Below are 12,924 nucleotides of genomic sequence, written 5' to 3'. Positions count from 1 at the left end.
TAAGCCAGTCACAAAAAGACAAATACTGTATGATTTTATTTAGATGAAGCTTTTAGAGTGGTTAAACTCATGGAAACTGAAAGTAGGACAATGGGTTTTAGGGGTTAGGGAGGGGAAAATGAGTTGTTTAATTGACAAAAGCTTTAATTTTGCAAAATGGAAAAGTTCTGGAGATTATTTGCACAATAATGTGAAGTCACTGAAAGAGTTTTGTCATTTTGTTTGTTTGTTTGTTTTTTAAGTACTGGGGATTGAACCTAGAGGTGCTTTACCACAGAGCTACATGCCCAGCCCTTGTTTGAGACAGGCTTTCGCTAAGTTGCTTAGGGCCTCCCTAAATTGATGAGACTGGTCTCCTGACTTGGATTCCTCCTGCCTCAGTCTCCTGATTTGCCAGGATTACAGGTGTGTGCTATGGTATCTGGAGACTGAAAGTCTTAAGAGTCTGCCATGCCCTTAGCCACACATTATGCCATATGACCTTGCTTTTGGGGTCATTAATACACCATAAACAATGGGCTAGACTTAACAAGCTGGGCATGAAAATGCTGCCAATTTTTGCACATTATACAATGAATAATGCAATTAGAATGATCCAATTAAATTGTTAGACACAAGAAACACCAGGGCAGGCCAGGTATAACAGAGGCGAAGGGAAGCTTAATTCTGAGTGATCAACAAAACTGGTCAGGTCACCAGAACTACTTCTTTTAATCTTGAGCAGTTGTGAACCACATTTCTCAGCCTTGAGGCTTGTGTGGCTGCTGAGGTAGTTCCTGTGTTCCCCACTTCCTTGTGTGATCCTAATACAAACCTGCATCTTAGCTAACAAAAGCAGGTCTCTCTCTCCCCTCCCTCCCTCCCTCCCTCCCTCTCTCTCTCTCTCTCTCTCTCTCTCTCCCCCTCTCGTTTTCCCCGCAAGCACCTCCCACCCTTTTGTTTTGGTAGCTCTAGCATACAATGGATCTCTGCTTTTCCAAGGAAGGAAACAGTATTCCGCTTTGATCAATAAATGGGTCTCCTTAAGTTTAATTTTCATTTGAGAAAAATTCTTTACTGCTTTCACTCAGGAGATAGGAATTAAAAATGCTCTACGAGAGCTATGTCCCTACCCTTTTTAAAAAATTGAGACAGTCTTGCTGAGTTGTCCCGGCTGGCCGGATCCTTCATCTACTGAATAACTGAATATGTGACTTTAAGGGAATATCTTGGAATTTCTATAAAAATCACGGCACACATCTCATCCTGCCCTCTTATTTTCTCCTCCCTGATTGTCCTTCAGTTCAGGTATCCCTCTGTCTCTCTGCTCTCCAGTCTTTTCTTTCCCACCACCGCTTCTTGAAGGGAGAAAGCAGACTATAGTTTAGAAAGGGGACGGCAATGCTACCGCGGGTCCTGCCTTCCGCTTGAATGATGGCTCTAAATGTAGTGAGCTGCTTCTTACAATGGGAGTGTCAAGATGCTGCGGAGAAAAGCCACAGAGGAGACTGCAGCTTTGTCTTTCCTAATTCAGAGACAGGCAGTGACAGGCCCTCAGGTAGAGCGGTGCTGAGAGAGCTCTCCCCACCGGGATAACTGGCAGGACCGACACTAGGAATTGTGAGCGACCAACTGGGACAGGCGCTTTTCCATCCGGGAACAGGGCGACACCCTTTCAGTCAATTCTCGAGAGAGGAACTAGCGGCCCCTGGGGTGCTCGCCAGCCGGCTCGTGACGTCATCCCGTGGCGCCGGAAGCGGAGGAGCCCGGAAGGAGTAACGTGAACGTTTTGGTCTCGTTAACTCGAGGTAAGGCTATGGCCGACCTACCTCGTCTTTTGGCCGTGTGGGTTGAAGGAGGGTGTCTGCATTAGGCCGGGGCTTCTGCTATCCTTGAGCGATGTGGCCTGAAGGACGCTCTCACGGCTTCTTTCTTAGTACATGTCGCTTCATCCTTCCCTCCTGCTCTCGTGGGCGTGTCTCAGCATGTGTTCACGTTGGTCTCCGCCCCTCTTCGCGACACCCGTACCCACCTCAGTCGCCCTACAAGCCGAAAAAACTTAGCTCATGGATCCGCCCCAACCAGTTGGGAAAGATACTTTCCGCCAGAAGCGCCTCCCTTCGCGGCGTCCTCAACAGGCTTTGTAGGAAAAAGACTTACAGAAGCAAGCCTTTCCTCGTACACACCAGTGAGCGGATCTGCAAAGCAGGGATATTTGAGGTCCCATCCCATTTGGAATTAAAATGGCCCATGTTTGGACTCTAGGGAATTTGACTTACGTTGGGAATTTAGTAGAACACTTAAGTCAGGATTGTTCACTTGGGGAGACAGTACAGATTTATGTCTTTTGACCTTAGTTGCACAGTCTTCGCTTTTGGATGATCTTTTATCATATCTGAAGCTCCTCCTTTAATCCTATTTTCACTATTAACAGGAATGGTAAGTGTTGAGTTTAAATAACTTACACAGTGAGTAGGTGCTCAAGATTTGAACTCAAGCAGTCTTAACTTTGAAGTCTTGGTTGGTCATCACTATCCCACATTGATTTCCTTCAACTATTCAGTAAATTCCCAAACACCTCACTCTGTTGTTACCTGTTATTTTATGGTGTAAATTACAGTCATCAGATACGTTTTCCCTCAAATTAATTAATTTTCTTTCTTCTTTTCTTTCTACCAGAGATTGAATCTCCTGTATGCTAGGCACGTGCTATACCAGTAAGCTATATTTCTACCTCCTTTTAAAAATTTGATACAGGTTCTTGCTGAGTTGCCAGGGCTGTCCTTGAACTCGGAATCCTTCTTCCTCACCTCCCAAATAATTAGGATTATAGATGCAGACCACTACCTCCAGCTTTCCTCTCAAATGTCTTCCTTTGTTTCCTTCTTAACAATATCGCTTATATTTACACTCATCATTCCTTTTCCTTTAGCTTCAGGATGAGTGTGTCTCTGGCCATAGAAATCCCTTGATCTTTGATTCTGACCTTTTTTTATGCCTTTGTTTATAAGACCTTGTTTTCATTTGTCATTTCTGCCTCTTTCAGTTTGTGTTCCAGTAAGAATAAATAGGTTCCTGACACTCCCAATTAAAGAAAGAAAACATTTCTGACGATTGTCTTCCTTTTGTTGTCCACTAGTAACTGTCTTCCCTTTGTTATCCATACTGTTTTAGAGTATTATAAATTCTGTCCCCATTTCCTCACCTCTCATTCTCTTTTGCAGTCTAGCTTTCAGACTCATTATTCTCTTGACATTTCATCCTAAGGTCGTCAGTGATTGGTTACCAGACCAATAGGCATTTTTCTTTTCTTCCTTCCTTCCTTTTTTTTTTGGCACCAGGGATTGAATCCAGGGGTGCTCAACTACGGTACCACATCTTTAGCTCTTTTTCTGAGGCAGGGTCTCGCTTAGTTGCTAGGCCTCGCTGAGTTGCTGAGGCTGGCTTTAAACATGTGATCCTCCTGCCTCAGCCTCCTGAGCTGCTGACATTACAGGCAGGTACCATCACACCTGATAAGATAGGCATTTTTTGGGTTTGGGGTTGTGGCTCAGTGGTAGAGCACTTGCCTAGCACATGTGAGGCACTGGGTTCAATTCTCAGCACTACATGTAAATAAATGAATAAATTAAAGGTCAACACCTAAAAAATATATTTTAAAAAAAGATAAGCATTTTTCAGTCATTACTGGATTCCTTTACTGTGTTTGGAACTTGATCATATCTTTTATATCTTACTCCTCTGCTTTCCAGGACAATATGCTCAGCTGGTTTATTCAAGTATTTATTATGATACAGAAATTAACAAGACAGATAATTTTTTTCTTTAAAAAGTTTACATTCTAGTTGTTTCTCCTTGTGTTTTGTTTACAACTCATTTCTCCTGTGTATGTTTTTTTCCCCTTTCCCTAAAATATTTGATGTTTCCAGTGCCTGTGATTTTAGCTCCTTTGCTCTTTTCATTCTATATACACTTTCTGAGTGAGTACATTAAATAGCTTGGTTTAAAGTACCTACTCCTTGCTCCCAAATCAAAGTTGTCAGGTTAGACCTCTTTTTTTTTTCCTTCTTTTTTAAAAAACTCTTTTCTTGAGATTCACTATTGAGCTACTTCCCTGGTCCTTTTTATTTTTTATTTCAGAACAGGGTCTTGCTAAGTTGCTGAAGCTGGCCTCAAACCTGCAGTCTTCCTGTTTCAGCCTTCTGAGTTGCTGAAATTGTAGGCATGGCTCCTATGCCTGGCTCCCTGGATAGCTGTACTTGCACGTCCCACAGACTTCAGAGGCCTGAAACTGAATATATTCATCACTAAATCTTGATTTTACCACCTAAATGTTTCTCAAATCTATGTTCACTTTTTTGTTCCTAATACAGTAGCTCACCCTACCCTCCTTTTTTTTGGCAGGGGACACATAGGAATGGGTGGCCGAAGCTGTAAATAGTCCCTGTCCCTACTCTCAAACTATACTCTTTTATGGTTTCTTTTAATTGTCAGCATCAGTTTTCATTTGCCACATTACTTATTTCCCAGTGCATAACAAAGACTTGCTTTTCAGTCCATTACCTGCTCATTTGTCAGATTCTAGAAAGTGCAAACAGATGTCCCTCAGAACACACAGCATTTTAACCTGCCTATAGCACTGTCATCACTTGGGACTTCAGGTTTAGGATTTTAGATTTACAGCTGAATTTTGTGGTTCTTGCATCAGTTTCCTCCCCGAGACCTGCTGAACTGCCTTTTGAATCTCTGTGGTCTACATATATATTAACAGCCTCTTGACTAGTCTCTGACTCTAGCTTTCTCCACTCTACCCTGCCTGTATACAGCTGTTGGCAAAATGTTGACTTCTGTTGTTTCATTTTACTGTGAAGCTCAAAACCTGGCGGTTGACTAATATTGATTATGTTAAATTTAAACTTCTCAGTTTAGTGTTCTTTCAACACTTCTGCCATTTTTTCTCTTTCTTTCTTTTTCTTTTTCTTTTTTTCTTTTTTTTTTTTTTTTGTGTGTGACTCTCTGGGACAGCTCCTCTCGTTTAGCAACTAAGTCTGCTTTCTCTCCCTGGTCCATGGCTTGCCATTGCTGAAATCTGTGCTGTCACTTATGCTTTTAAAAATGAAATAATGAAATACCCTTTCCTACTCTTTTCTTTCCTTATCAGTCCCCTTGGTTTCTGGCCTTCTCTAACTGGGTGGTTTCTGGAAGCCTTTCCTGACTAATACAGGACCTTCTTAGCTTGCATATTCTCATATTAATCTAGTTCCTGTGAATTTGCACCTCTTCATCTTTCATTTTCTCACTCTGCTTTGTATTGGCTTGTCTTTGCAGTTAGTAATGAAATTCTGATTTTTAAAAATCTGTTTTCTTTATGTACACTAAGTTTTTGCAGACAGCATAACTGCTGCTTTGACTGCAGGCCTCATTTCTCTGTGAAGGGGGTTATCAGAGACTTGAGCATTGATTTGGAATCTAGGGGAGGTATCCCAAAGATCTAGTCCTGTACTTACCTGTGATTCCCCTTTCCACCTCTGGGGTAATCTCATTCTCTCTTTTTGCCTTAGCTTCATGTTGATGCCTATCAAATGTATATGTTCTGTTCATCCCTTTTTCTTTCTTTTTTTAAAAAATATTTATTTTTAGTTATAGTTGGACACAACATATTTTATTTATTTATTTATTTTACTGGTGCTGAGAATCACACGTGATTCTCAGGGCCTCACACGTACTGGGTGAGTGCTCTACCGCTGAGCCACAACCCCAGGCCCCAGTTCATCCCTCTTTCTCTAGCTTCATCTTTGCATATCCCCACTTGACCCTTGGATCTTCCACAGACAGCTTAAATTAATTATGTTTTAATATCAAATTGGTCCTTCTTCACCTTCACCTCTGTCCTTAAATTATGTCTTCCTGTATATTTTTTATTTTGGTTAATGGACACCTTCTAAATTAGGAATTTTGATTTGGTGTCTCTCTTTACTTCTTTGTCATCCCCCAAATGTCATTAAGTTTACCTTCCAGATTTTCTCAGGCTTTTCTGCTTTTGCTTGGTCCATCTCTTCTGTGAATTTCTTTATTTTTTTCTGATACTCTAAAATAACCTTTATTTTTCAAAAGAACATCAGCACCTCCATTGTACAGGTTGTACATTACGACAGATGGGAATAACATGTATTGTTTTAATAGCAGTATATTATTTCAATTAAGAAAGGAAAACTTTCTATACACATAAAGACATCTAAGAACTGAGGAACATCTTTGTTCTTATGTTTGTAGTTCTCTGATAGGCAAACTCCTTCATGTATTTTAAAACCCTGATAAATATTCCTTCCTCATGAAACCTTTTTAAATATCCTCCTCAAGAGTCAGTCAGTTCTCTCTCTGGGCTAATGCCACATTTGGTTATTTTCTTCTTATAGTGCTTATGTAGCCTTAATGTCCAGTACATAAAGTATATGAATAAATTTGTAACAAATATTTGATTGCTTAGTATGATTCAGGCAAGGAGGTAAATACCTGTATTATTTCATTGAATCCTCACAGGAGCCTGATTGAGTCTTGTCATTATCACAAATTTATAGGTAAGGAAATTGAGGCTAGAAAGGTGAAGTCACCTGCCTCAAGATGAACAGCTGATAAATCACATGTTTGGTGGTGCTAGATTATAGACTTGGAGGACTTGTACTTGTGCATCTGTTTTTCCAGTAATTCTCTTGTTTTATCTCTCAGTGATAATGCGGGTGTGCTGGTTGGTGAGACAAGACATCTTGCACCAGCGAATCAAACTTCCACATTTGGAAGCAGTTATGATTGGGCGTGGCCCAGAGACCAAGATCACTGATAAGAAATGTTCTCGACAGCAAGGTATTTGGTCATAGAAATGTGATTTCCATGTTTGGTTCTAGAAAATAGTGATCACCAAAGATGTGTATTTCCTGGGTGCTCTTGCTGGAAAACCTATTGTCAACCAAAAACTCAAGAACTAATCTCATTTAGATAACACCAGGGCCCCATTTTTTTTTTTTTTTGATTCCATACTCCCAATGTGGTAACATTCTAGGCAGGGGGAAGTGAGGGTTGGGAACAGACAGGTTTATCATTTTACCGTGGGATAATGGAATTGAGTCCTGTATACTGCTTTGTCCAGGGAGATTCTACTCTGGATAATGAGACATTAATTTTGGAGTCTCCAGACTGAAATCATGTCTAAGAAGCAATGGAATGGTGTCATCCCTTACATATAGCCTCACACAGAGAGCAATGTCTTTATAAGACTATATGGTATGCAGTTCTTTCATAGGGTTTATTTATTTCCCATATTTTTTATTGATGTATTATAATTACATATAATGGTGGGATTCATTGTTACATATTTGTATATGCCCATGATATAGCATTATAATTGGGCCAATATCATTCCCTAGTATTTCTTCTTTTCATAAGAAGAATGAAATGAAAGTCCTTGCTCTCAGGAAAAAGCCTTACTGTGTACCTCACTGTTTCCTGTAAACTTTGGAAAGGCCCAAGATACAGAAGCAGCCGCTGCCTCTTCCTATCCTGCTCCTCACAGCAGCAACTCTAGGGCATATGTGTATGTATATCAGCCGGTGTATCTACTTATCTTTTCCTGATGAGCAGCTATGGTGTTTCTTGCTCCCTGTCTCAATCCTAGATACTTAGTTCACTTACCTGCACATGAGTGTTTAATGTGACCTTTTCTTATACGTGCTCAGACTGTTCCATTTCTGCAGTTCTTTTTCTAAAATATTATTTCTTTTATTTAAAAAAATATTTTTAGTTTTAGATGGACACAATACCTTTATTTTACTTATGTATACTTATGCGGTACTGAGAATTAAACCTAGTGCCTCGAACATGCTAGGCAAGCACTCTACCACTGAGCTGTAACTGCAGCTCCTCTAAAATACTATTTCTTTTCCTTCCAACCAAGGCCAACTGGGCTTTCTGTTTTACCTCTTTTCTCTGTTGAAGGTATCTGATAATATTTTTTTTTGATACCAAGAATTGAGCCCAGGGTTACTTAACCACTGAGTCATAGCCTCAGATTTTTTTTTTTTCCTTAATGTTTTATTTTGAGACCAGGTCTCACTAAGTCCTTAGGGCATTGCTGAGTTGCTGAGGTTGGTCTCAAACTTGCAATCCTCCTGCCTCAGCCTTTTGAGTCACTGGGATCACAGGTGTGTGCCGCCATGTCTGAGTATCTGATATATGTTAAATTTTTTTTTTGTGCTGGGAATTGAACCCAGAGCTTCAAGCATGCTGGGCCAGTGCTCTACCACAGAGCTATGCCCTCAGCCTCTCTTTTCTTTCTTTGTTTTTTTTTTTTTTTGGTATTGGGAATTGAACCCAGGGGCAGTTTGGCACTGAGTTATACCTCCAGCCCCCACCTTTTTTTTTCTCTAATTTTTATGTTTCATTTTTGAGACAGGGTCTTGCTAAGTTGTTCAGGGTCTCACTAAGTTGCTGAGGCCAGCTTTGAACTTGGGATCTTCCTACCTCAGCCTCCCGAGTCACTGAGATTAGTCACAGGCATGCACCACTGTGCCTGGCGATAGTTGTTTTTTTAATAATAGTGGAAGCCTGACTTAATCCTGAGCCAAGAACTTGGGTTTCTTGTTGGCATATTCTATGATCCTGAGCTGGCCAGGGGTTCTAGCTTAGGGAATCTTGTAGGGATTCACTGAAGCTTTTTCATAGGATATTATCAGTAGCTAAGGGAATATGTATACTGATGGACATTCTATGGAAGGATTTGGAGCTCTTAGAAATTGTAGGATTTGGAACCCTAGCCACCTGTATATCAGGCAATTGTTCATCTGTTAGGCTGCCTTGTGCATTAAGGCTTCATTATCCTTTAGGTAGAATAAAAGCAAGTACCTGATTTGTGTTGCATTTGTGTTTAACTTTTTCTAATCTCTTTCAGTACAGTTGAAAGCAGAGTGTAACAAGGGATATGTCAAGGTAAAGCAGGTATGTGTGTGTGAAATTTGGATTTCCATTTTATACTTAATCTGTGCCAACTATTGAAGGCTTCTCTGTGTGGAAGTGATAGGTGAGCATTAAGCATAGTGACTGGCACCATAGTAAGAGGTCAGCATAGCAGCAGCTATATTACTTGTGGTGGTATTGCTATTATTATAATTATTTTCTGATTATTTATTCCCTAGGTTGGAGTCAATCCCACCAGCATTGACTCAGTCATAATTGGAAAGGACCAAGAGATGAAGCTGCACCCTGGCCAGGTTCTCTACATGGTGAATGAACTTTATCCATATATTATAGAGTTTGAGGAAGAGGCAAAGAACCCTGGCCTAGAAACACACAGGAAGAGAAAGAGGTCAGGCAATGGTAATTCTGTAGAAAGGGATGCTGTCCAGGAAGCTGAGCCTGGGACAGGGGTGGAACCTGGGAGCAGCCCCAGACCATGCTCTATGGCCCCTCAAAAGGAGAAAGATGCATCTAACAAAAAGGTGAGGGAAGTGTGATTGATAGATGATGTGGAGATTAAATGAGATATAATGACTGCTTCATTGTTTTGTATACTATAAAGCCAAGACACATGTGAGGGGTAATTAACTATAATGAGGGTTACTAACCATGATGAAAGAGTCACTTGTTTGTTTCATGAGAATCATTTGGGTCAATGTCCCTTTATGTGCTCATCTCTTAAATTCCTGAGGTAAGCCACTTGAAGAAAGGTAGTATGGTAATAATGTACTTAACATTGAACACTAAAATGAGTCATTTGTATATCTGTAGAAAGTTAACATTGGAACACTGTTTATAGATCATGTAGTTCGTAGGCTGATATTGAAGTGAAAACTTGGTCAGGCTGAAGTTGGAGTGTGAGAGGGCAAAAAAGATGTAATTCATGTTCTGGCATTTCTGGCCTCCATCTTAAAACCTAGTTCTGAATATAGGAAGACAATATTTTCTTAAAAGGCAAAAAATTGAAGTAAAGGAAGTCTAATTCTCAAAATCTAACCTTTAAAATTTCGTTAGACTTTTCTGTCACATAGTGATAACTAGTGATGAGTTATTTGCATTTGCAATTTACATTGTCCTTTTTTGTTTAGGACTCACTGGGCCATTGGAGTCAAGGCTTGAAAATTTCTATGCAGGACCCCAAAATGCAGGTCAGAATAAAATTTTGAAACTTAAGTACATTTCATGTTGTACATGACCACTCTGCAGAGGCCATATTTCCAAATGAAATCAAAGGTTATCAGTCCGTCCAAGTGAGATTTGTTTTGCTATCCTATGAGAACAAGTGCTTTTTCCCATTGGCAGTAAGGTTCTTTGGAGAGAAGCTAAGTTCTTCAAAAGAATGTGCCTTCTGCCTTGTTTCTTTTAAACTTTTGGGTAGTGTTAAGAAAAGTCATGTTAACTTTATCATGGTCCCTTTTAAGGGAGCCTCAGGTAATGTCTGTACTGTAGTATTGTGCTGCACTAGGATTAAGTCAGCCATCATCCCTGAGGAACCTTTGAGGTCTGCTTCCATTACATCCTGATTGACAAGGGACCAGGTCTGTTAGGGCTCCTCAGAACCCATGCACATATATCATGCTGTCTCCTGTTTTAGAGTAGATGCATTTGAATTGATGCCTGCAGAGATTTTAATATCAGGTCTTTGGAAACTATTTTGTGCCAAGCATCTTTTGTGTATTCTGTATAGTTTGGTGGTTGAAAACATGGACTCTGGAATCCACTTCATTTGTGTTGAAATCCTAGATTTCCCACTTATTGGCTATGTGACTTGTAAGACACTTTCAGCTTCACTCTCAGTGCTCTTACCGCTTTTTTTTTCCCCCTCACCTCCCTTTGCACAATATAGTTTTGGGAATTAAGTGACTTAATGAATATGACAATACCTTGCACACAGAAGAATCTCAGATGTCTGTTTCCTGCTCTTTTGCCTCTCTGCTAGGTTTACAAAGATGAGCAGGTAGTGGTGATTAAGGATAAATATCCTAAGGCTCGTCATCACTGGCTGGTCTTACCATGGGCCTCCATTTCCAGTCTGAAGGATGTGACTAGGGAACACTTTGAACTCCTCAAGCACATGCACACTGTTGGGGAAAAGGTGATTGCAGATTTTGCTGGATCTAGCAAACTCCGCTTCAGAATGGGCTACCATGCCATTCCCAGCATGAGGTATGCTTTTTTATTTTTTTCTTTTGGTACCAGGGTATTGAAGCCAGGGGCACTTAACCACTGAGCCACATCCCCAGGCCTTTTCTGTATTTTATTTAGAGTCTCCCTGAGTTGCTTAGGGCCTCACTAAGTTGATGAGGCTGGCTTTGTACTCACAATCCTCCTGCTTCAGCCTCCCAAGGGGCTGGGATTACAGGCATGTGCCACTGTGCCTGGCAAGCAATTGTTTTTAATAAGTTTAATGATCAATTTTTTTTTCTTCCAACTAGCCATGTACACCTACATGTGATCAGCCAAGATTTTGATTCTCCTTGCCTTAAAAACAAAAAACATTGGAATTCTTTCAATACAGAATACTTTCTAGAATCAGAAGGTAAATAATACTCTTTGGTTTTTGCATTTTTCCCCCTCAAACATATTACACTTGAATCAAGTTTTACTAAATAACAACCTACCCTCAAAAACCTGTGTACAACTTTATGTTCTCTACAAAGAGGGCACTATTAAAAAAAAAAAACTGGAATATTTAGATTGTAATGTAATTGTCACTTTGCTCTGAGCAGCCTTCTTGAGAAAATTAGTAAGATGTAAGGGTCAAAAAGTGTTTTGTTGTGACAACAGGAGAATTATTGGAGTCCATGGATGAGAAGGCTGTGAACAGTTATGTCTTCTACTATCAGGAGGATGGGCAGGAGCTTGGGGGCTACCTCATGTCAGAGTAGTTAATGAATATGGGAAGTTGTGTATATTTGGAGTAAGCATTGTTTGGTATATATTCTGTGGAACTTCTGATTCACTGAAGTGTTTATGGTGGTAGCTACCATTGATCAAGGACCAACCAGGTGTAAAGCTCTGTGATAAGTCCTTGACATAGGAACATGAAGCATGTTCTGAAGGAGTGTATTGTCTCAAAGATTGCTCAGATTTAGAATCTGATTTTCAGGCCCATTTTCCAAATGTGAAGTCTACCTCAAGTTTACTAGCTTTAGAATATCTGACATAAATGACTGGAATTATGTTTTTTTTCTTTTCTTTTTGGTTATTTACGAACCATTACATTGGCTTTCCAGAGAGGCTAGGATCTGAACTTTTCTTCCCTGCTTGCAGCTGTGATCAAGATGGTGCAAGAGTCTGGCAGAGTGACTGTTCGAGATGGGATGTCTGAGCTCTTGAAACTGCCCCTTCGTTGTCATGAGTGCCAGCAGCTACTGCCTACCATTCCTCAGTTGAAAGAGCATCTCAGGAGGCACTGGACAAAGTGATTCTTCAGATCCTGAACTTCTGCCACAAGTGTGACTGATGGGAATGAATTTGCTAGCACCTGTTCTGGGTTGCTTGTGAACATTTTCTCATTTCCCAAATTAAAACATAACATTTTTTTACAAAGCTTATTTTATTCTTGAGTGGCCACAATGTAGGGTCGCTCAAAATAGTTCAGTAATTATTAGGTAGAAATGGTTCAGGAATTAGGAATGTGTTCTCTGATGAGGTTGCTGGGACATGCCCGATTGCCATCTCCAGGACCAGCAGAGGGGTCATATGTTTTGGTTCCTTACATTTATCTTCTCTCTCTGGAGGCATGTGGGACCTTTTTGGCACCTTTGTCATAGTAGCTTGTTTATCCTGAAGGCTCTGTGGGGTCAAGTTCCCTGACCTTAATCTATACTAGTTTTCTTTCCTTCTTCATTACTTAATTTGTTCTGTTCCTTCCACTCCTTCCTACCCAAGGTCACCTAAATGCTCCCTCTCAGGAAGACCGTGTCATCAGTTCTT

The 12,924-nt window shown here is 40.4% G+C and overlaps 1 protein-coding gene across 7 annotated transcripts; it reads left to right on the top strand.

Moving 5' to 3' along the window:
* Positions 1–1,627: 1,627 nt before the first annotated feature.
* Positions 1,628–12,537, top strand: Aptx (aprataxin). Of its 7 annotated transcripts, none has more exons than XM_078047741.1 (9): positions 1,694–1,787; positions 2,659–2,696; positions 6,706–6,840; positions 8,921–8,967; positions 9,165–9,467; positions 10,074–10,133; positions 10,925–11,151; positions 11,421–11,524; positions 12,222–12,537. In XM_078047741.1, exons 2-9 carry the CDS (start codon positions 2,675–2,677, stop codon positions 12,314–12,316), a joined length of 993 nt encoding a protein of 330 aa, XP_077903867.1. In that variant the 5' UTR covers positions 1,694–1,787; positions 2,659–2,674; the 3' UTR covers positions 12,317–12,537. The 7 variants fall into 7 exon arrangements, with proteins under 7 accessions (XP_005326237.1, XP_077903867.1, XP_040141853.1 ...); XM_040285919.2 differs by having other exon boundaries at positions 1,695–1,787; positions 9,165–9,251; positions 12,259–12,537; XM_040285917.2 differs by having other exon boundaries at positions 1,695–1,787; positions 12,259–12,537.
* The last annotated feature ends 387 nt before the right edge of the window (positions 12,538–12,924 follow it).

This window comes from Ictidomys tridecemlineatus, chromosome 4 (genome assembly GCF_052094955.1).
Source record: "Ictidomys tridecemlineatus isolate mIctTri1 chromosome 4, mIctTri1.hap1, whole genome shotgun sequence".
Lineage (NCBI taxonomy): Eukaryota > Metazoa > Chordata > Mammalia > Rodentia > Sciuridae > Ictidomys > Ictidomys tridecemlineatus.
This window is presented reverse-complemented; position numbering and strand designations above follow the sequence as displayed.